At 40.6% G+C, this 25,252-nt stretch overlaps 1 protein-coding gene across 1 annotated transcript; it reads left to right on the top strand.

Moving 5' to 3' along the window:
• The first annotated feature begins 924 nt into the window (after nt 1-924).
• LOC125902607 (sodium- and chloride-dependent GABA transporter 2-like) lies at nt 925-24,909 on the top strand. The gene is made up of 16 exons (XM_049599092.1): nt 925-1,017; nt 3,931-4,134; nt 4,298-4,432; nt 4,540-4,579; nt 9,496-9,596; nt 9,972-10,056; nt 10,149-10,281; nt 10,759-10,893; nt 19,070-19,173; nt 19,268-19,392; nt 19,600-19,712; nt 20,956-21,093; nt 21,240-21,342; nt 21,450-21,550; nt 22,697-22,867; nt 23,401-24,909. The coding sequence occupies exons 1-16, from the start codon at nt 993-995 to the stop codon at nt 23,536-23,538; spliced, it is 1,851 nt and encodes a 616-aa protein (XP_049455049.1). The 5' UTR covers nt 925-992; the 3' UTR covers nt 23,539-24,909.
• Nucleotides 24,910-25,252: the final 343 nt, after the last annotated feature.

Here is a 25,252-nt window from a genome sequence, read left to right on the forward strand (position 1 = left end):
AGGTTCCAGGTGAAATGTGCTATACAAATAAATTTGACTTGACTTGACTTAGGTGGATGATCTGCCCTCACCAACATGTTTCTGATGTTAGGGGGTCTTTTTAAAACAACCCATAGTGGAAACGTTGCCATCTACTCATATGTAATAACTAACTCTTCAGTCCTCCCAAGACGCTCCTTTTATATCTTTATTTATCTAAGTGAAGCGTTCAGATATTAACTAATTATACTTTCAGATTATGTCAACAGTGCTGACGCAACATGCCAAAATATGCAGCAATATCCTGACATGTGGGTTTCAAACTAACAGCTTTAAAAATGTGGAAACACATTCATCATGCGTTTCAAACCTCAAAAATACACACAGCACATTTTACTGTGCAACACTGAATGTAGACGTTCTTTTTTTTTACAAGAAAACTCCACAGGGGGCCTTTAACCATCCTCTCTGGTTTTAAGATTGAGGCCTGTTTCACATGATGCTGGGTGATGTCACAGGGTCCTGGAGTACAACAGTACAGCAGTGCAGCAAAAACACAACTTTCAGGGGGTCAGAGGGCCCACAAGTGATGAAAAAGATCATGACCCAACACAGTGGTGGACCCAATGTACCGCCAGTTTGTGACCTCAAAACATAAGACACTCCAATCAAACTGCAATTGTAAACTCAGCCACCTGAATAACGTTAAAACCAGTTGGTAAAAAGCTGCAATAAGTGTTTACTTATACACAAACCACTGTCAGGACCTCCCACATGTATGTTGCAGACGGGCAGCACTATTTACCTATGTCATGTTTGGTAATATTTGTATATCTGATTCTCTGATTTCTAAATCTGTGATCTGCTATGATCCACTGTCAACTTCACAAATTTTTTGAAAGCAACAAGTCAGAATTCCCTGACCTTTGAATGACATTCATTGGTTAAATGCTCTCTGTAGGCGTCAACCAAACATTTGCATAAGATTCTCTGCAAGAACTTCCATCCAGTTAATGCAACAGGGCTCCAGAGGCACATGTAAGTACTGACCAGCCCTTGTGTACCTTGCTGCCAATTTCAGATCTGTGAATTAGTGGTGAATTTGATCCATGCTGACCAAAATCATGTAAAATATATAATATTAATGGGCCTTGGAGGTTTTTTCTACCATTTGTTCTTAAAGGTCATGAGAAAACTTACTGTCAGATTCATGATTTGTTCTTAACATGCAGAATTGGTCGCAACTGTGTTCTTATAATGATTGATCCCATTGTCCTCATAAGTTAAAAGTGCATGCCACTGGATCATAATTAGCAAAGCTAAATGCTCTGCAAATCTACATAAAAGCACATGAGACTCCAGGGCCGTGTTACCACAGAAACTGAAGAAGAAAGAGAAGAAAGATGAGAGAATTAATGCCTAATCAAAAGGCTAAAGAGGTTGGACTGGACTCCAAAGATTAAAAAAGTAAAGAACAAAAAATTCAGTAATTCTTGAGCAGAGTTACTTCTGCAGAAAGTGAACTCCAAACAAGCTGTCGTAAGTAGTAGTAGAGTCAGTACTGCCTATAAAATAACACAAAAAGATGCACCAGATTCTAAAACAATGTGTTGATCCACCACCCAAGCAGCAAACTGTAAACTTTATGTATTAAAATAGCACAGTTGTCGGGCCAGAGACGTGTGTGGTGTGTATCTGACAAAGTGACACGGAGAGCTAGAGAAAAGTTGGACTATTTCAAGTAATGGTTTTGTTGTAAGTTAATAATAACTTACTCAACGCTGCTTTGTCAATTTTTGTTTCACCGACCCAAACCACCCGTGATATTTTCAAGCATGATCACTCACTTATTGTTAGATGCGATGGATCCCATTAAAATAACTGTTGTGAATTCAAGTGTTAGTGTTGTGTAAATTTTAAGACACCAAACTAACTTCTGTAAAATAATCAAAATAATTCCCCAAAAAATAGTATAACTTTATAAAATTTTAATTGTGATTTAAATCCTTAATATTTTTACACAACTGTAGAATTTAAGAAAACATTAGTGAATGTCATCTTGAGTGGGTTTTAGAACAGGCGGTGATAAAATAAAGTCAATATATAAACCATCCATCAGTGGAAATTGTTAGTGCTGAGTTAAACATAAATCTCATTTGTTATGTATGACCAAAAGCCAAGAGGTTTGGCAGTTGACCTGTTACTATACTTTACAATACAACTATGTCCACAGGTCTTCTTAGAAAGTTCTTCTTTTATTTATGTTTAAATGTTTAAAGCATACTGACTTGCTTCATATGTTAAAAACATTTGCCCTTCAAAATCAATTATACTTCTCTCCAAATTTTTAATGGGTGCTTTTGTTGGGGCTTAAAGAGGACACAGTGGTGCTGATTTTTTAGGGTCTGTTGAATCACTCTATGTTTGACCCCTCCCATTGGACACTTTTTTCCCTTAGAAAGCCCTGCCAAGGGATGTAGGGACATGCAAACCCCTCCACCAGGTTGGGTGGTGATTCTTGAAGGGGAAAGGCCAAAGATCAGTGATCGAGTTTGTGGTCCTGGGAGAGGTTGGGGACATGGAATCTGAGTGAGCCATGTCCAAACCTCCGTTGTGGAGACCTTTTGCTAAAAGTTGTGGTTGGAAGGTTGTTGATGTCTGGGTGGCAACCTAAGAACCCACTGATGGTGGATACCAGCAGCAAGGCCAAAAAGCTCTAGAAAGAGGCCTTTCAGGTTTGGCTGGCCTGGGGTTCTTCTAAAGCAGCAGATGGGTATCAATTTGTCAGAGGGGCTGCAGCAATGGTGGTCACCAAAGCAAAAGCCCTGGTTTGGGAGGAGTTCAGGAAAATGTTATGGAAAAGGACTTTCAGGTGACCTCAAAGAAGTACTGGCAAACCATCAGACAACTCAGGAATCGAAAGCAGGGATCGTCCAACATGTCCTCTGTGGAGAAGGAGGTAGAGTTTGAAGACCTCTGCCATATCCTTAGCAGAGGTTGCTGAGGTGGTCAAAAAGCCCCTTGTTGGCAAGGTCCCAGGAGTGGATAAAATTTGCCATGAGATGCTGAAGGCTCTGGACATTGTTGGGCTGTCTTGGCCGAAACACCTTTTCAGTGTTGTGTGGAGGTCAGGGACAATGCCTGTGGGGCTGGAGTATCTTTGGGTCTTATTCATGAGTGAGGGTAAAATGAAGCATAAGATGGACAGGTGTTGACATGTGTTTGGTGTGGCATCAGCAGTGATGCAGGCATTTCATCAGACTGTGGTGGTAAAGGGGGAGCTGAGCTGGAAGGCAAAGCTCTCACTTTATTAGTTCATTGACGTTCCGACCCTTATCTACAGTCATGAGCTTTGGGTAGTGATCAAAAGAATGAGATTGTGGATACAAGTGGCCAAAATGAGCTTCCTCTGTAGGTTGGGTGGGCTCAGCCTTGAAGACAGGGAGAGTAGCTCACACATCTGGAGGGACCTCGGAGTAGAGCTACTGTTCCTTCGCATCAAGTGGGCCATTTGAGGTGGTTTGGGCATTTGAAAAGAGGGCCTCCTGGGCGCCTCCCAGTAAAGGTTTCCAACTGGTAGGAGACCGTGGCATAGAACCAGAAATCTGTGGGGATTATAAAACTCATCTGGCCTGGGAATGCCTTTGGATCCCCCAGGATGAGCTGGAAAGCGTTGCTGTGGAGAGGGACTTTGGGACTACCTTAGCCTGCTGCCCCTGCTAACTGACCCTGAATAAGCGGATGACTGACAGATAGATGGATTTTTGTATTAATGATATTAATCTGCAAAGTAACTAGAAACTAAACTTATCAAATGAATGTAATGGAGTAAAAAGTACGACACTCCTCTATCAAATGTGTACTTAAATACAATACTTGAGGCAATGGACTTAATTATTTCCCACCAATGCATATAACACACACTGTCACTGTTTGATTGTAACATTTCAGCTCAACTGACCTTTCCAAATAGAATGAGTAATCCAGGGAAGAAACTGATGAAGGATAACAACAATCCAAATTATCCTCCATCGAAGTCTGATGGGAGAGGCCAGTGGGCCAACAAGAAAGAGTTCATTTTGACAGTAGTTGGACAAATCGTTGGTCTGGCCAATGTTTGGAGATTTCCATATCTGTGCTTCAAAAATGGAGGAGGTAAGAACATGATGAAAGGACTCACCCACACAAAGAATAAATATGGAGAAAATAGAGGGCAAGACAAGAATATACATTGTAAGTCACAACTAGGAATGTTGCAATCATCAGTAGGCCTCAATGCCCCAGTTTGTGTTGCTTTTCATACAATTTTTCTCTTCAGGAGCTTTCCTGGTTCCTTACGTTTTGTTCCTGCTCACCTGTGGATTGCCCCTCTTCTTTCTGGAGTTAACCCTGGGACAGTTAACTGGGCAGGGTGGAATCACATGTTGGAGGAAAATATGTCCTGTCTTTGAAGGTACTGCTAACTGAACATTTAATACAGTGGAACATAAGAGATATAATATCAAATGTGTGCGCTGATCAATTATTTTGCACATAATGTTTATAATGTTCTTTCCTCAGCTTTAGGCTACGGTGGTATATTGATCATGCTATACACTGAGATGTTGTTGGCAAGTGGCCCCCCCTGGGGATTTGATCATCTGACGTGCTGACGTATTGCGGTAAGCGAGTTGTGTCATTTCCGGTGTTTCTGTGACAGCGTCTCTGTACTGCTCTGGTGAATTCCACTTGCCTGCTTTCTCACCTCAGTTGCTTTAACGTCTACTTCAAGTCATAACCCACACTGGTTCTGTTTAAGCACCTATAGCTCTCCTCCTTTCTACGACTTTCTCGCTAATCTCTTAGCTGTTGTTTGCACGCTCTTAGCCTTGGTAGCTACATTAGCTTAGCCATGGCTTCTCCTTCTCCTGCCCTCTGTTGCCCGGTGTGTCAAATGTTCAGTTATGCCTCTGCCTCCTTTAGCGACAGTGGTAATTGTAACAAGTGTAGCTTATTTGCTGCGTTGGAGGCGAGGCTTAGTGAATTAGAAGCGCGGCTCCGCACCTTGGAAAACCATTCAGCAGCTGCGGTAGTTAGCCAGTCCCCTGTAGCCGGTGCGGAGCCACATAGCATAGCCTTAGCCTCTGCTAACTGTCCTCCGGTAACTCCCGTTCAGCTGGGAGGTTGGGTCACGGGTCATGACACCGCTTTTCCCCACTCAGCGACACACCCGCTGAGGATAAAACTCTGGTTATTGGCAGCTCTATTCTGAGAAACGTGAAGTTAGCAACACCAGCGGCCATAGTCAAATGTATTCCTGGGGCCAGAGCGGGCGACATTGAATCAAATTTAAAACTGCTGGCTAAAGCTAAACGTAGATTCAGTAAGATTGTTATTCACGTCGGGCGCCAATGACACCCGGTTACGCCAATCGGAGGTCACTAAAATTAATATTGCTTCGTGTGTGAATACGCAAAACGATGTCGGACTCGTAGTTTTCTCTGACCCTCCTACCTGCCCAGTGATGACATGTTTAGCCGCATGTCATCATTTAACCGCTGGCTGTCCAGGTGGTGTCCAGCAAACGATGTGGGTTTTGTTAATAATTGGCAAACTTTCTGGGGAAAACCTGGTCTTATTAGGAGAGACGGCATTCATCCCACTTTGGATGGAGCTGCTCTCATTTCTAGGAACCTGGCAAACTTTATTAGTACTTTAAATCCCTGACAACCCAGAGTTGAGATCAGGACTCAGAGTCGCAGTCCTAAACGCCTCTCTGAGCTTCTAGTTCAGTTACCCAGCCATAGTTTTAATAGTTTTATACAAACGGTGTCTGTCCCCCGACCGCCTAAATTATCTAAATCTAAAATTAAACAAAGAGGAGTTGTGCATAACAACCTCATAAAAATTAAAACCTCTTCTGTGACAGAAAGACAAAACAGGAGAATTAAATGCGGACTGTTAAATATCAGGTCTCTATCGTCTAAAGCAGTGTTAGTAAACGAATTAACATCAGATAATCATATTGATTTACTCAGTCTCACTGAAACCTGGCTGTGTCCAGATGAATATGTTAGTCTAAATGAGTCCACTCCTCCCAGTCATAATAATACCCACATTCCGAGGCAGCGCCGAGGAGGGAGTTGCAGCCATTTTTAACTCTAGTCTGTTAATCAGTCCTAAACCTAAACTAGATTATAATTCATTTGAAAGCCTCGTTCTTAGTCTTTACATCCGACCTGGAAAACCTCGCAGCCACTTTTATTTGTTATAGTGTACCGTGCTCCTGGCCCGTATTCTGAATTTTTATCTGAATTCTCAGAGTTTTTATCCAGTTTAGTTCTTAAATCAGATAAAGTTATTATTGTAGGCGATTTTAACATTCATGTCGACGTTGATAATGACTCCTGGCTACCGCGCTTATCTCATTATTAGACTCCATTGGCTTCAGTCAGGTGTACATGAACCTACTCATTGTTTTAACCATACCCTTGATCTAGTTCTGACGTATGGAATTGAAATTGATAACCTAAAAGTCTTTCCACAGAATCCTCGCTATCGGATCATTATCTGATTACTTTTGATTTCTTTTACTCGATTACGCCACTCAGCAACAGTTACTATACTAGATGTTTATCAGATAGTGCTGTCGCAAAAACTTAAGGAAAAGATTACTTCACGTTAAATTCAATACCAATACCTTCAGTAACAGAGGTTTCCCGTGCCGACTTTAACCTCTCCCGAATTGATCATTTTGTTGATAGCACCGTAGGCTCGCCATTTAACAACGCCGACTCTGTAGCTCCTCTTAAAAAGAAGTTAAAAAGCAAAGAAAGTTCGCTCCTTGGTATAACTCTCAAACCCGTAAGTTAAAACAAATATAAAATTTGAAAGGAATTGGCGACCAAACTGGAAGAATCTCGCTTAATCTGGACAGACAGTCTCAAAACTTATAAGAGGGGCCTCCGCAATGCCAGAGCAAACTATTACTCAGCTCTAATAGAAGACAATAAGAACAACCCCAGGTTTCTTTTCAGCACTGTAGCCAGGCTGACTGAGAGTCAGAGCTCTATTGAGCCTTGTATTCCTTAGCCCTTAGCAGTAATGATTTTATGAGCTTTTTAATGACAAAATTCTAACTATTAGAGGCAAAATTCATGACCTCCTGCCCTCAGATAGTACCTATCTAACCTCAAACACAGCTGTAAAATCTAATATATATTTAGATTGCTTCTCCCCAATTTCTCTTCAAGAATTGACTGCATTGATTTCTTCATCCAAATCATCAACGTGTCTCTTAGACCCCATCCCAACTAGGCTACTTAAGGAGGTCTTACCTATAGTTAACACTCATATATTAGATATGATCAATATATCCTTATTAACAGGCTATGTACCACAGTCTTTTAAGGTAGCTGTAATTAAACCTCTACTAAAAAAGCCCACCCTGGATCCAGAGGTGTTAGCCAACTATAGACCAATATCTAATCTTCCCTTTATGTCAAAGATCCTTGAGAAAGTAGTCGCAGACCAGCTGTGTGATTTTCTCCAGGATAATAATTTATTTGAGGAATTTCAGTCAGGATTTAGAGTGCATCATAGCACTGAGACAGCTCTAGTTAAAATTACAAATGACCTTCTGATTGCTTCAGACAAAGGACTGCCTCTGTACTTGTTTTATTAGATCTTAGTGCGTTGACACAATTGACCATCAAATTCTGCTGCAGAGACTGGATCACTTAATTGGCTTAAAAGGTTCAGCACTAAGCTGGTTTAAATCTTATTTATCTGATCGTTTTCAATTTGTTGACGTTAGCAATGAACCATCCTTACGTACTAAAGTTTGTTTTGGAGTTCCGCAAGGTTCTGTGCTCGGACCAATCCTGTTTACTCTATATATGCTTCCGTTAGGTAACATCATTAGAAATCACTCTATAAATTTCCATTGTTATGCGGATGATACTCAGTTGTATTTATCAATGAAGCCAGAAGAAAGCAATCAATTAACTAAACTCCATAATTGCCTTAAAGACATAAAAACTTGGATGAGCACCAATTTCCTGATGTTAAATTCAGACAAAACTGAAGTTATTGTTCTTGGCCCCAAACAACTCAGAGACTCTTTATCTGATGATGATCTGATCTGATTTGTCTTTTAATTCTCATTTAAAGCAAACCTCACGGACTGCATTTTTTCATCTGCGTAATATTGCGAAAATTAGGCCTATCCTGACCCGAAAAGATGCAGAAAAATTGGTCCACGCTTTTGTTACCTCAAGGCTGGATTATTGTAACTCTCTATTATCAGGTAGCTCTAGTAAGTCCTTAAAAACTCTCCAGCTAATTCAGAATGCAGCAGCACGTGTACTAACAGGAACTAAGAAACGCGATCATATCTCTCCTGTTTTAGCTTCTCTGCACTGGCTCCCTGTAAAATCCAGAATTGAATTTAAAATCATACTGTTAACTTATAAAGCTCTAAATGGTCAAGCTCCGTCATATCTTAGAGAGCTCATAGTGACATATTATCCCACCAGAACACTGCGCTCTGAGAACGAATGCTTACTCTTGGTCCCTAAAGTCTCCAAAGTAGATCAGGAGCCAGAGCCTTTAGCTATCAGGCTCCTCTCCTGTGGAATCATCTTCCTGTTACGGTCCGGGAGGCAGACAGTCTCCACATTTAAGACTAGACTTAAGACTTTCCTCTTTGATAAAGCTTATAGTTAGGGCTGGCTCAGGCTTGTCCTGTACCAGCCCTTAGTTAGGCTGACTTAGGCCTAGTCTGCCGGAGGACCCCTCTATAATACACCGGGCCCCTTCTCTCCTTCTCTCTCTCTCTCTCGTATCCTATTACTGCATCTAGCTAACCCGGCCATTCTGGATGTCACTAACTCGGCTTCTTCTCCGGAGCCTTTGTGCTCCACTGTCTCTCAGATTAACTCATATCACAGCGGTGCCTGGACAGCGTGACGTGTGTGGTTGTGCTGCTGCCGTGGTCCCGCCAGATGCCTCCTGCTGCTGCTGCCATCATTAGTCATTAGTCATACTTCTTCTGTTATTATACACATATGATTATTGTCACACATGTATACTGCCAGGTATTAATACATACTTTCAACATATTGTACCGCAGTAACCAGAACTATAACTATAATATTATTACTTCCATTAATGTTGTTGTAAGATACTGTCATTACCTGCATATCTCTCTCTCTCTCTCTCTCTCTCTCGCTCTCTCTCTCTCTCTCTCTCTCTCCCTGTGTCATATGGATTACTGTTAATTTATCATGTTGATCTGTTCTGTACGACATCTATTGCACGTCTGTCCGTCCTGGAAGAGGGATCCCTCCTCAGTTGCTCTTCCTGAGGTTTCTACCGTTTTTTTTCCCCCGTTAAAGGGGTTTTTTTGGGGAGTTTTTCCTTATCCGCTGTGAGGGTCTTAAGGACAGAGGGATGTCGTATGCTGTAAAGCCCTGTGAGGCAAATTGTGATTTGTGATATTGGGCTTTATAAATAAAATTGATTGATTGATTGATTGATGTATTACATCGTCATCCTGGCCTGGGCCTTCTTCTACCTCTTCTCCTCCTTCCACGCTGTACTCCCCTGGGCCAGCTGCAACAACACCTGGAACACAGGTGCACAGATACAATATGGCCTATGATATTATTCAGTATGTTACATGCTTACAGATCAGATTTTAAGGGTAACTATGAGGGAAATTGTATATTTTTGTGTTGCCAATTCCATAAGATTCCATGAGAGATCGTTAGTTTTGTTGCTGTAGTCAAGATCTGACGTGTTACATTTGTTGGCAAGTCCTTCTCCATGAACAAATATTTTGAACAACAGATGAAAGAAATCCAATTATGGAAAAGTAGGGATACAAGGAAGAGTCATTGATAGCATTTCTAGGAGCTGACAGTAAGGTGACCAATATGGTTTAAGTGTCGAGATTTTAAATTCATAAACTACAAACTTCCAATGTAACCCTTACTGTTTTTCACCACCAGAGGACTGTGTTGACTTTCAAATGAATCATTCATCAAATGGCCACATTTCTCAGAATGCAGCTTCTTCAGCTGAAGAATTCTGGCAGTATGTGCTCACAAATACTCTACTTGTTAATGTAATTCATTGATTGACTCAGAAAGGAAGATGGTCCTAAACATAGAGTATGTTGTGTTCAGGAGGAGAATCCTGGGTTTGTCTAAAGGTATTGAAGAGATGGGAAGTATCCACTGGGACCTGGCTGGATGTCTTCTGCTCAGCTGGATTATTTGTTACTTCTGTGTTTGGAAAGGTGTCAAGTCCTCGGGAAAGGTGAGCTCCCAAACAATAATGTCTAGCAATACCAAGGAACTTAGTCAGTTCCTGTTTGACATTCATTAAATTTGAATTAAATGTCTTTGTTTGTCAATTCACACAATCAGACAATCCACAGTTGATTTGTATCTCCTCTTGTGCACCTCTTTTATTCATTCACCACACACATTTAACAAGAGGGGTAAGCGCAAACTCAGCCTTTCTACAGTGCCCCTGGAGCAGTGTGGGCTTTCAGTGCCTTGGTCAAGGCCACCTCAGCAGTGCCCTGACGAACTGGCACATCTCCAGCTGCCAGTCCACATCCTATAACTTTGTCAATGTGGGGACTTGATTGAGCAACCCTCCGGTTCCCAAGCCAGGTCCCCACGGACCGAGTTACTAGCCACAACAATATATATATATGAGCTTAACAAAGTCTTATTTATTGCAGGTTTTGTTAAGTGCATTTTTATTTTGTCCAACCCACATATTCAGGCCGTCTACATCACAGCAACATTTCCTTATGTCATGATGACTGCTTTGCTGATCCGTGGTGTGACACTGCCAGGAGCCATTGATGGTATTCTATTTTACCTTTCTCCTGACCCAACACGTCTGGCTGATCCTCAGGTGAGGCGCAAATGTGGGTGATGAGTGCTCTCCTTTATGGATTATACATCAGTCTTATTAAAAGATGCAATGAAACAGAATGCATTGTTTGTTACTGAGGTAGTACAATACATGGTAAGACAATTCTAAAGTTCTGGCCACTGCTCCAAACCCACTTATTGATGATCCTTGGTCATCTAGACTTGGATGCCCACTGCTAGTTCTTTTGGGAGCAGACACTCTACCCCTCAGCAGCAGAGGGGTAAAGAAATAGCAGAATATGTTAAAACAGACTTTTGCGACAGTCATGTGGTGTCTCTGTTACAGGTAAGTTTGGCTCAACAAGATGTTAGGCTCACACAAACATGGTATTTATAAATACAGTTTTGCATTTAAACTGTGGTTATTAACTTTTATAATTGACCAGCAGCGACTGACATGATTGACGGCTGCGTCAGAGACTCCTCAGGTCTGACTGGTTGTTTTCCAACAGCCAAGGTAGATTCAAACAAATGAAGGTTACTATATTGTAACCCTAGTTCTATTAGCACAGGTGGAGCCCTCTTCTGGACTTTTTGGGTAATACTCCTTTACTAACAAGCACATATTTGCACACTGACAAAAGCATAAACCGAGCTGGCCAATCATCGTGCCTAGCTGCGGACCCCACAGTATGCAGGGAGGTGGAGTAAAAAAGGGATACATTAAGAAACAATAACAAGCATACGTTTGCAAAAGCTGCCACTACATATGCGCGCGCATCCACACGATGCAACCAGCGTTTTTGCTGGCTTTGCAATATTCTCTGTCCTCGGCTTCATGTCTTATGAGTTGGGTGTCAACATCTCAGCAGTGGCTGAATCAGGTATGATGCTGCATGTAATGTCACACGTGGCTTGTATGAGCTTTGGCCCACTGTACTGGTAAAGACGTGGTGTATATCTCAAAACGTAAAGTAAACTCTAAACTCAAAACCCAAAAAAAAAATACTGTAAACAGTGTTACTTTGTCTGTAATGAACCTAACATGTACATTACTGTTTGAATCATTACATAAAATATTTTGGCATTTGCTTTGTACACTTGCAGGTCCCGGCCTGGCTTTTATTGCCTATCCTCGGACAGTAGCCATGATGCCTTTACCCCAGGTTTGGGCTACCTTCTTCTTCATTATGATTATCTTCCTTGGACTGGACAGTCAGGTGAAGTGTTACTAAGCAGCTCAGTGCTGTGTAGAACAGCTCAATGCCATTAGTATTACCTGTACCATTGACATCATAGAAACTCATTAGATTCAGTGTTATATGGAGCATTAAAGGGACAGTTCACCCCAACATTTTTCCTTACCTGCAGTGCTATTAATCAGTCTAGGTTGTTTTGCTGTGAGCAGTCGAGTGTTGGAGATATCAGCTACAGAAATGTCTGTCTTCCCTTGTATATAATGTTATTAGATGGCATTCACCAAAACAACACATCTGAGCAGTGTCTCTTTCCAGAAATCATGGGTGCATTCTGAATCACATACTTTTACTTTTACTTCCTCATATATCCATTACCTTGAAGACCTTGAAGCTCACCTGAGAGGAAGGCCAACCTGGAGAGCTCTGATGCCGCATTTTGCAATAAGCGATAACTGCATACGTTGTAGATTTTTACATATCGTCAATTACTTGAATGGTCAGCCATCATTACAGCTTCTGACAGATTTCAACAAGCTGTCAAGCTGACATCTGTTTGCAGCTCAGTCGATGTGATGAATCTTATTTCTGTAGTTCCAATTTTTTGAGAAAATACATTCAATAACTCACAGCAAAAAATTCTAGCTTGAAATATAGCACAACAGTAAAGAGGAAAAGTATGTTGTTGTTTTTTTTGTGCACCGTCCATTTGATCTATGCTGAAAATGATGATTGTTTTTTGGTGGGGTTTTTTCACCCACAGTTTGTGTATCTGGAAGCTATGGTCACAACTGTATCAGACATGTATCCATCCCTCTTTCTAACCGGTCATCGACGTCAACTGCTTCTGCTGATCACCTGTGGATTATGCTTTCTCATCGGCCTCTGTATGGTCACTGATGTGGATGTCTTTTTATCTGTGTGATTTAAAAAAATCGTCACTCTCTGTGTCCATCTGTGTGTCTGTTTGACAGCATGTTTGTGCCAACAGTTAGAAATGCAGGCATAATATTACTTCCTGCTGAACTGAACAGATAAGAGCCACTGTTTCAAAAATCACTCCCTCTGTTTCCTCTCTGTCTGCAGGGAGGACTTTATGTGTTTCAGGTTTTTGACTACTACGCCTGCAGTGGAATCCCATTGATACTTTTTGCCATGCTGGAGTCCATTTGTATAGGATGGGTATATGGTGAGCAACATTTAACATCTCATCCAGTCAACCAGCACTAAACATTTCACTATCCAATGATTCATGCACCTATGTCCAGTTCCACATCAGTTTTACATGACCTACATGTTGATTTGATGGGTCAAAGTCAAGTTTCTATTTCTGATATTCATATAAAACTGTTTTTTTTCCCGACTTATATTTCATCATGTCAACATTTTTTAGTATAAATGACCTGATAATAACATGACTGTCTGTCTCCAAGGTGCTGATCACTTCTACAGTAATATTACAGACATGATTGGCTACCGCCCCATGCCCTATATGAAATATTGTTGGAGGTACATCACTCCATGTGTATGCTCAGTAAGTATATACAGTGAATTGTTGTCGCTCTGAGCCAAACAAAGTCACTATGGTGTGAATTACACTGTTAAAAATGTAAGTTGGGGCGTCGGTAGCGTAGTGGGTTGTGCTGGTGCCCCATGTACAGAGGCGATGACTCCCTGCAGTGGTCTCAGGTTCAGCTCCGGCTTGCAACCCTTTGCTGCATGTCAACCCCCACTCACTCACTCTCTCTCTCTCTCTCTCTCTCTCTCACCCCATTTCAATCTGTCCTGTCCATTAAAGGCAAAAAGCCCAAAAAAATAATCTTTAAAAAAGAATAAAAAAATGTAAGTAAGGGATAATGCTTTTCAAGGTTTCCATTATCAATATTAATTGCCAACAGGGAGGCACAAAGGTCGTTTTTTTCCTGATTATGGACGCCTCAAAAGGCATGATCCTGCTTGTACCATGGTCACTTACCAAAGAAAGTGTTAAGAATATTCATCATATTTTCATGTTTTGCCATCAAAATCTGATGTTTTTCACAAGTCATAACTCAGTTTCCCTGGTAGAAATAATAGTTTAGGAAAACATCCAGTCCCTGGGCTCTAGCTTTCTTGAAATTAAGCCCCCTGGACAATATAGCTGAATAGCCCTGCTAAACAGTATGTCTAAACGCCTAAACATTATAACCACTGACAGGTGAAGTGAATAACTTTGATTATTTTTGTTGCAATGCATTGTTCTGCTGGGAAACCTTTGGTTCTGGCATTAATGTGGATACCACCTGTCATGTTCTACCCACTCAAACGCCGCTGCAGACCAAGTACCCCTGATACCTATTAGCTATAGGTATTGTATAGATAATTCCTCATTTCAACTTCACAAATCAGCTGAGCCAAAAGCTCAGCTCAAAATTTAAACTGAATCTGTAACTGTTACTCACATTTTCTATTTTAAATATGTAACTTAGTTACTTGTATTCCATTGCTCCCCAACTCTTATCTTTGTTCACAGGGCATATTCATTTTCTCTCTGGTCAAATTCACTCCTCTGAGGTACAACAACATCTACGACTACCCCTGGTGGGGCCACGCCCTCGGGCTATTGCTCGCTTTGTCTTCAGTCATCATGGCACCACTGTGGTTTCTCTACAGTCTGTCTGTAACTCCAGGAACACTGAGACAGGTACTCTGACTATTACACATGTTAGGATATTTTACTTTTTACCGTTTTCAGAGTGGTGTTCTAGTTTTGGTGGATTAACTGGGAGTCTACAGTTATCAGCAACTTAAATTTAATGCTTTTAAGACCTTTTGAGATCATTTTTATCCAAATTTAAGACTGATTTTTGGAGAAATCATCTTTTCTTCTTCAAGCATTGCAGGTACGTATAAAGGTAAGTAGTATATATGTGGTCCTGAGCAGAGGTAGGTTTTATATAGAAATATGGTTATTAGAGTGAGTTAGGTTTAGGGCTGCCCCAGACTAAGAATTTTCCTAGTCAACCAATAGTCATCAGTTAGGGCAAGTAGTCGACTAGTCGCCTGCATGTTTACAATATTAAACTAATTATTAAATGATATATTTTGGGCGGGGCAACACAATGGTTTGAGTTGAAGGTGTGAGAAAGAATAGTGTCAGTAACATTGTTAACACTGTGCTACATTACAGAGAAATACAAAACCGTACTAATGAACCTTCATTAATATAGGCCTATATTTTATCTACAAGTGCACGTCACACACTGAGCGAGCCGCCTGTTAATGACGCTGTGGGCTAATGGACATGTAGCTACTTCCATGTTTCAGATGATACGTCATGTTTGTAGTCGACCAATGAAGATGAGTTTACATATCACCTTGGGTTCGTCCTTCACCTTCTCAAAATGATCCCACACTTTGGATTTCCTGCCCGACATGTTATTAACTAGCCTGTGGAATAACCGCAGGTACCAGCCCTGGAAATTAACCTGACTCCTGTCTGACTGCTGAGCGTGGACACTTCCTGTGTCTGTCCTTTCAAATTAAATTCCCACATGGTCCAGTCATATAGGTTTTGATTTATTTTGTCAAGGTGCAGCTCCTAATAGAGTTTCACTTTTTTTTTTCTGTGATTAAGCGACCGACGAAATCTTGCTGACTAATGACCTTTCTGGTTAACTAACGTTTGGTCGACTATTAGGGGGCAGCCCTAGTTAGATTGATCCACATTTTGCCAACAGGTAAGTGCATGTACAAAGTAAAAAGACAGTATTAGGTTCAATGGTAGGTCTAAAGATTTGTAACATCAGAAATGTTTATGCAGAAGAACTTGGCTCATTTTAAAAAAAAGAAATTAAAAGATGGATAAATTAAATTACATAAAATGTTTGTTGCAAAAAAGACTTCACAACTTCAAATTTAAGACTATGCAATGACATTTAAGACCTGACATTTAAATAATTTAAGACATTTGAAGACTTTCCAAAGACTTGCAGACACCCTGATTAATGGTGGCTCTCTCCTTCTCTCCTCACAGAGACTGAAAGTGGTGACCACTCCAGCAGACCTGTCAAGAACATCACAGGAGAAAACTCTTACAGTTGAAACATGTCCTTCCCAAAATGAACATGAACTGTGTGCTTTGAACATGACTGAAAAAGATCAACCTTAATTCTAAGGGTTGAAAGATTTTCTAAAATTAATATAACAGCATGTTTTATTTGGTTGACTCAATACTATATAATGCACCAATGGTTTTACTTTTGACAGATTTGAGGAATCTGAAGTGATTATCTGCTTAAAATGAAACAATTAAATTACATATTGCAGGAGTTTAATGGTAATTACATTTTCAGTGGTTATTAAATTTATTTAATGGTATTGTATGTATTAAATGTGTGTATTTACAGTGTGTATGTGGCAAAATGAAGGCTCTGCATGGAAATGTCTTTGTTTTATGTCACCTTGAGCAGGCACATAAATAAATCAGCTGATTAAAGTGAGTAGAGTATTAAGTTTGTGTTGACTGTGGGTGAAAATTAGCATGTATTAACTTCAGATTCAGGGATAACTGGCTATTCATTTAACATCATTTAAAATCAATGACACTCCAATCAAGCTGCAACTGTGAGCTCAACCACATGAAAAACCTTAAAACCAGTCAGTAAAAAGCTACAGTAAGCCTATATTTATACACACACCACTGTCAGGACCTCCCACATGTCTCCTGCAGACGGGCAGCACTATTTACCGATGTCATGTTTGATATCATTTGCATATCTGATTCTCTGATTTCTAAATCTGTGATCTGCTATGATCCACTGTCAACTAAACTAATGTTATGAAAGCAACAAGTAAAAACTGCCTGACCAGTGTATGACATTCATTGGTTGAATGCTTTCTGTAGGCGTCAACCAAACACTTGCATAAGATTCTCCCCCACAGCTTCCATCCAGTTGATGCAACAGGGCTCCAGAGGCACATGTAAGTACTGACCAGCTCTTATGTACCTTGCTGCTGATTTAGGATCATTTGTGAATTGGCATTGAACTTTTGATCCATGCTAACCTGCTCTGCAATAAAACTAATAATCATATTTATTGACTATATACTCGCTGTGATCTACCATTCAGTAATAATTCAAAATGATAAAGAATGCATAATATTACTGACTTAAAGCAATACTATCTTTATATGGCAGCAACATAGCATGTTCAGTAACTTGGCCCGTGTGGAGTGTTTTACAAAAAGGTCATAGATACGGGTTTTATAAACACAGTAATAGTAAAGTCGGCAGAGCCACTGCTCTCAAAGTCAATGTACAAACTATCTGTTAGTGGAAATGCTCAGAGCTGAGTTAAACATAAATCTCAATGGTTATGCATGAGTTAAAGCCAAAGAGGTTTGGCAATAGATATGTTCCTATACGTACTACAGAGAATATGCAATGATGTTATGGCGTATTGCATTCTGGGTAAAAGCATCCATACTTAGGACACACTTCTTTAACAGAGACAAAAAGCAAGAATGGACTGGTCAAAGAGAAAGTGCAACATTCCCTAAGTATGAACTAACATACATTTAAAATACTCAGGTGCCTACAAATGTTTACATAAGTAGAGTACTTGAGTAAATGTATTTAGTTACTGTCCAGCACTCAGTGGTAATCCTAGACTCTGGGGGGGCCGCAGGCAAAGAAGCCCATCAAGGCATCACAACACCTCCCTATTCCTCTTCTTGTTTTTCATGCATTTCTGGTGACTAGAATGGTATGCTCATTTCATTGGGTTGACGGTTTCACCTATGTTTGAATTACAGTTACAGGTAGCTAGCTTACTGTCGGTAGTAAGAAGGGGTACCATTTATGGCCCTGACACACCAAGCCAGCAGTCGCTCACCAGTCAAAGTTGAGCTGTCAGTGAGTGTCCCCAGGCCTTGTGTCCCAAACCGTTGGGCCTCATCGGCACTAGTTAGCTTTTTTCCACAAATTCATCATGTTGTATCGGCATCAGCGACTGCAGAACCTGTGGGTGAATGAAGTCACTCTGATTGGCAGTTCAGCTGAGCGCATGAGAAGAGAAACCGAAGTAAGGAAAATAAACAAAGTTAAAATCAAGATGGAGTAAGACCAAAACAAACTTGTTATGCAAGGTAAGATTATTTTTCTCAAGCCATTGAGCTCTTTAGCAGAAACATTTTGTGACGGTTTGTTTTGTTGTTCACTGGTGCATGCAAATCTTCGCCTGGTTTACATCTCCTGATAGTGCATCCCTGCCACTACTGCTTATGATACACACTGTCACTGTTTTGATGCAATATTGCAGTTCAGTTGACCTTTCCAAATGGAGCCAGTGAGTAATCCAGACAAGGAACTGATGAAAGATGACAATGATCCAAATCAACCTCCATCAAAGTCTGATCTGAGAGGCCAGTGGGCCAACAAGAAAGAGTTCATTTTGGCAGTAATCGGAGAAATCATTGGTCTGGGCAATGTTTGGAGATTTCCATATCTGTGCTTCAAAAATGGAGGAGGTAAGAAAATGACTAAAAGTATCATCTACACAATAATTAAATAGAAAATAAAGACAAAATAGAGGGCAAGACAAGAACACAAAGTATGAATTACAGCTAGACCTGTTGCAATCAAAAATAATGCTCCAGTTTATGTTGTTTTTCATACAATTCCTCCTTGCAGGAGCTTTCCTGGTTCCTTACGTTTTGTTCCTGTTCACCTGTGGAATGCCTGTCTTTTGTCTGGAGTTATCTCTGGGACAGTTAACTGGTCAAGGTGGAATCACATGTTGGAGGAAACTATGTCCTGTCTTTGAAGGTACTGCTAGCTCAAGAAAGCATCCAATACCCACATGACAATAAGTGACCAGTTGGTGCAGTAGTACTGAACGCAGCTAAACCAATCCTAATCACAATCTGAAACTATGAGACTTATAAATGTCTTTCTGTATCTTTAAATAAAATGGATATGTAACTAAACAATAACAACAAAAGATAATTATCAATTGAATATCTTTTCATTGTTCAAAGGTATGGATGGATGCTGGAAGCCAGATATTATTCTCCTATTGTGTCTGCACAGGCTGTATGGCATCTATGGGAAGCTACAACAAATACAACAACAACTGCTACAAGTATGGAAAATAAATATTTGTCCTCTCTGTTGTACTACAGTATGTCAGTTTTCATATGAGTCAGTATACATGTGAAATCTTTTTTCAATTCCAGAGATGCATTTGCCCTGTGCCTGTTGAACAGTGCAACCAGCCTTGTTGCTGGCTTTGCAATATTCTCTGTCCTTGGCTTCATGTCTTATGAGTTGGATGTCGACATCTCAGCAGTGGCTGAATCAGGTATGACGCTGCATGTAACTCCACTTTAGGGCACTGTATTAAAAAGGACCTGTGATGTCCATCTCAAAACTTACTGTAAATTGTAAATTTCAAAGAAATACTGTAAACGGTGACTTGCATTACTTTGTCTGTAATGAGCCGAAGCTGCACATTACTGTATTAATCATTTGCTAACATATTTTGGCATCTGCTTTGTACCACTTGCAGGTCCCGGCCTGGCTTTTATTGCCTATCCTCGGGCAGTAGCCATGATGCCTTTACCCCATGTCTGGGCTGCCTTCTTCTTCATTATGATTATCTTCCTTGGACTGGACAGTCAGGTGAAGTGTTACTAACAAACTGTGGCAAATTGTGTGGGTTTAGGAAACTTACTTAGGAACTTAGGAAATATTACCCCTAAAATTTGTCCATAGACTATATGCATATATAATGTTTCTCACTTCAATCATTTTTATTACAGCAAAATTAATAAGTGATATAAAAATCGATACTTGGCGTCAGTGTATCAGTAGCATATTGCTACACAAAATATTACAATACTATGCTGTATCAATTTTTATCACCACCCTAATACAAACACACACACACACACACACACACACACACACACACACACACACACACACACACACACACACACACACATGTATATATCCATATTCTCTACTTTAGATCAGCCATGTCATGTTCCAGTAGCCCATTTCTCATCAGGATGTCCTGGTTCCCCAACACCTGACACGGACCTTGTTGATCCGGCGACGTCCGAGCCAGTGACCTGAGATGGTCTAGCAGCTTTAAGGACCTTGCCTAAGGGCCCAGACTGGATATGTGTTACACTGCCCTGACCCGGAATCCAATCCCCAACCCTCCACGTGAAGTCAGTAGCCTTAACCACTGAGCTAGAAGTGGTCAACATCAAGAAATCCACCAGTGGCTGGAAAAGGCTGGACTGAAAAACAGCACCCTGAGATAATTCAGCACATAACAGCAGGGTGTAAGATGCAGGCAGGAACAGCGAACATGGAACGCCATATCCAAGTGGCTGGCATAGTGTACAGGCACATCTGCAGTGAGTATGGGCTGGAAGTCCCAAGGTCACAATGGAAGACATGTCCTAAGGTGGTTGAGAATGACCAAGCTAAGATCCTGTGGGACTTCCAGATCTAGACCGACACACTGGTGATGGCTAACCAACTGGACATTGTGTTGATGGACAAACAACAGAAGAAGGCAGTGGTGATAGATGTAGCAATCCCGAGCGACAGCAACATCAGGAAAAAGGAACACGAGAAGCTGGAAAAATACCAAGGGCTGAACAAGGAGCTGGAAAAGATGTGAGGAGTAAAGGCAACAGTGGTGCCAGTGGACTCAACATGGGCACCCTGTTGGAGCTGAGTAGTCATCATTAAAAGTAGTGAAAGCCATGAGACAATCACAAGCACATAAAGTGACTGCTGAACAAAAAACTGTAGAACTGCTGAATTCTCATTTGATTCAGTGTAAATGTGGAGCATTAATCTCTGCTGTTGTCTATTACAAAAACTTTTTTTTTTCTACCCACAGTTTGTGTATCTGGAGGCCCTAATCACATCCATATCAGACATGTATCCATCCTTCTTTCTGACTGGCCATCGACGTAAACTGCTTCTGCTGGTCGTCTGTGCTTTATGCTTTCTCATCGGTCTCTGTATGGTCACTGATGTATGTGCCTTTTTTGTTTTTGTATGATTTAAAGAAAATAGCGGCCTGTTTGTGCATGTTTGTGGCATACAACTGAGCAGAAAAGAGCCACTGTTTCAAAAATGATGTCCCCCTCATCTCTCCCTCTGTTTCCTCTCTGTCTGCAGGGAGGACTTTATGTGTTTCAGCTTTTTGACTACTACGCCTGCAGTGGAATCCCATTGATACTTTTTGCCATGCTGGAGTCCATTTGTATAGGATGGGTATATGGTGAGCAACATTTAACATCTCATCCAGTCAACCAGCACTAAACAAGCATTTCACCAGCCAGGGATTAACGCACCTATGTGATAATAACATGACTGTCTGTCTCCAAGGTGCTGATCACTTCTACAGTAATATTACAGACATGATTGGCTACCGCCCCATGCCCTATATGAAGTATTGTTGGAGGTACATCACTCCATGTGTATGCTCAGTAAGTATATACAGTGAATTGTTGTCACTATGGTGTGAATTACGCTGTAAAAAAAAACCGAAAGGCAATAAATGTATTGTAATGTAATTTTGGGACAGGTGCTCCATCTTGTGAGGAGCAAGCTTTGTTACCCATGCCTGCTGTGGTGGTTAAGTGCTTAGGCCGTTACTCGATTCAGAGTTAGTCAGTTGAATCAGATTTGGCTGTTCAATACAAATATTTGACTATTTGTTCCTTTTTTTAATACAGGTTTTGAGAGTTCAAACGGGGTTTGGCGGACGTTCAGGACGACAGTGACATTCACATGATACAGTAAACAAGCCAACTTAGCGCTCCGGGCTAATGCGTGTTAACTATTGTCGACACTAGATATCAAACAAAAGCCAGACACTGTATTGTATTTAGTAGCTGTGAGCTGTAAAATGGCGATAATGTCATCTTGGACGCTGACCGGGCAAAGCTGCTCTTCTTCCTGGCACCTGCCACCGTCTCATTCATGTTGTGTTCAGGTGGATTTTTGCGTCAGGTTACTCACGCCAGTTTTAACTCTAGAATATTTTGTGTGACTCGCTTCATACGCACGAATAACTCAAGTCATGCGCGTAAAATCGATGAATGAACTTCTGACAGTGCATCCCTGAAGGATCTCATTGCTGTATGGCTATCGTGGTGCAAATTGGTTGTTGTGTTCAGATTTTTCAACTCTCGCGAGTAAGCGTATGATGCGAAATAGCGTTACTTGCTTCATTCAAGACGCTTATATTGCATATTTCATGTCATTAGCGTGGCGTCCACTGCATCCATTGCAGCGTACTTGTCTTTTGTTCTGATTTGCTAAAAAGTTTTAGCAGTCAAATCTGATGGGGAAGGGAAGAGATAGAGAAGGGAAAACACAGATGCATTACCTTTGCGGTGGCTGGGTGCAAGATCTTCTAATTCACAAGCCAGCAAACACAGTCAACTCACATAGTTAAGGTGGCTCTCCTCTTTTCAAACAAAATACAGTAGGTAAGCAGGTAAACCCTAATGCAGGCTCAGATAGCAGAGCGTGTTTCTCACAAGATGGTGCCCCCACCTTACATGGCATAACGTACCTTCGCTTTCCCTATTATTAGCCTAAGTTATGTTATGTATCTTTTTTTATAGGGCACATTGCTCTTCTCTCTGGTCAACTTCAGCCCGCTGAGGTTCAGCAGCACCTACCAGTACCCCTGGTGGGGCCACGCCCTCGGGCTATTTTTCACTTTGTCTTCAGTCATCATGGCGCCACTGTGGTTTCTCTACAGTCTGACTGTAACTCCAGGAACACTGAGAGAGGTACTCTGGCTATTACACATGTTAGGGACTGTACTTTATATATCAGAGGAGGGATGTGTGTGTGTGTGTGTGTGTGTGTGTGTGTGTTTTTTTTCATCTTAACCTTTCCTGAAGCTACAAATATTTTGAGTCTCCCTGAGTGACTGGGGGAAAATGTGTGACCCTGCATTACAGCCAAGGTTTGGTTTCAGGTTTCCTGGTGGAAGCATTTCTCCCACATGTTTTTAAGGACCACTGGAAATTTGAAAATCCTACGATAATTTCTCTTTTTACAGTTTTCGGCTGTGATAAATGGATTATGTTGATTCTTTAAGAAAACAGGCCTTTTAAAACAAGGCTGAATTTGGGTTTCAGCAGGTTTTTAAAATGATTACAAAGTACAACCATTTAAAATTGTATGTCCCTCCCCTAAGCCAAACTCACAACAAAAACAAGTCCCTCCCAAGTGCTTAAAAAATCCCCCCCCATATAAATAAATAACAGCCTCTTAGAATATTTTTACTCATGGTGGCTTTTTCCTTTTCTCCTCACAGAGACTGGACGTGATGACCACTCCAGCAGATGACCTGTCCAGAGAACCACGAAAGAAAACTCTCAGTTCTGAAACATGTCCTTCCTACGATGAACATGAACTGTGTGCTTTGAACATGACTGAAAAAAATCACCTGTAATGAGGTTTGAACGTTTCCTTGTGGACTCATTTTGAAGTGTGTAAAAATACTCTGCTATGATTTAGGCTATATTTTATTTACTGGAGTTTTCCTTCATAAAAAGTTAAAAAAAGAAAACCCTGAAAAAGTGCACAGCAAGATGGCTGTCGAGGAAACATCGAAGACATTCAGCCATACATGTTTAAGCCTCAGTTAGACGCAGATTCAGATGGGAAGTCAGTTGTGCACAAAAAAAAAAAAAAAATCGGTGCCCAGCAGACATGTCAGAATGGTGAGTGTAGTTAACATCTTTTATTTATGTTGTTTATTAGCTTGTAACTTGCATTGGCTGACACAGTATTAGTGGTTGTAAACACTTATTAATATCTGCTACAATGAGTTCACATTGGTTCAGTTTACATTCAAAAACACTCTCCCATGTTTCCTGACAGAACTTTCACTATGCTAATGCTAACTCTGCTCTCTGTCCTGACAAGTCCGGTCTGTGCTGGAGGTTCTGGAGTCTGTTCCCGTCTATATGAGTTTACCAAACTGGACAGCGATTGGCTTTCATAGTGGTGATGTAGCTTGCCTGCACATGTTTCAATCTAAGGTTTGAGGGAAAGTGCACAGACATCGCCCCCTTCAGTAGAGGAATATGAAAACATCTCTCTAGTGATGAGCTTTGCACAGATACAAGTCATTATAGTCATGGTCAGACACACTATAAATAGAATCCACTGGTTTAACTTAAACAATTAAAGGTAACAATTTGCATTAATCTTTATTGGTACTTCCAACTCTGGCCTTAATAATCCGACAAACCCAATTAGTTTAATAGAATCAGCATGATTTGCTTTGATCTTGAAAAACTCAATTAAGTTGAACCAACTTAATATTTAGCCAAAAGTTGTGGTAATTTTTATTGATCAAATTAATTTATTTAAGATATTCCAGCTTACTTAACTTGCTTCCAGTGTACTCAAAAATGTCAAAAATGTTTTTGATTTTGACCAACCTCTTAAAATAAGTTGATTATTAAAACATTTTGATGTAACATATAAATATTTTTTTATGCTGAAAAACTTCATCAACATTTGTACATAGAGTACATTTATGGGGAAATAAACACATTTTGGAGTGGAGGGTGAGTTTAAACATCCTTTTGAAAATGGTCTGAAATGTATTTAACAGCATGTTTTATTTGGTTGACTTAATGTTACCTAATGCAAAAATGTTGGGATTCTGACAAGATCAGCATCATACTTAAAACACATGTAACAACTTACAGGAGTTTATTTACGGTATTGTATGTGTGAATTTGCAGTATGTATGCATATGTATATGATGTATCCCACCTCTAATAATTAAATGAATAAATCAGCTGATTAAAGTCAGTAGAGAATTAAGTTTCTGTTGACTGTAGGTGAAAATGAACATGTTATAACTTCAAATCTAAGGTGGTGATTTCAAAAAAGGGAGATTACTGACTATTTAACATCATTAACAACCACTGATGTTTAGAAAACAGAGCTTGAGCTTGGCACAGTTCTCACATGTGTCCAGCAGAGGGGGATAGATGTTAGATATTAGACCACCAAGGCAACTGTCCCGTCCCGTCAGACGCTGTGAGGACACTCATCTTATATGTGCATTATCATCACAGATCTCTGGTTTAGAATGGGTTTATTCTGTAAGATGGTCCATGCTAAGCAAACAAGCTGCTGGGCTGATT

This window comes from Epinephelus fuscoguttatus, linkage group LG15, assembly GCF_011397635.1.
Source record: "Epinephelus fuscoguttatus linkage group LG15, E.fuscoguttatus.final_Chr_v1".
In the NCBI taxonomy this organism is placed as follows: domain Eukaryota; kingdom Metazoa; phylum Chordata; class Actinopteri; order Perciformes; family Serranidae; genus Epinephelus; species Epinephelus fuscoguttatus.

Coding starts and splice junctions, on each gene's coding strand:
- LOC125902607 (XM_049599092.1), top strand. CDS start 993: ATGCAACAGGGCTCCAGAGGCACAT. Junction 10,057..10,148: donor TCAGCTGAAGAATTCTGGCA/GTATGTGCTCAC, acceptor TGTTGTGTTCAG/GAGGAGAATCCTGGGTTTGT. Junction 19,174..19,267: donor TACAACAACAACTGCTACAA/GTATGGAAAATA, acceptor TTTCAATTCCAG/AGATGCATTTGCCCTGTGCC.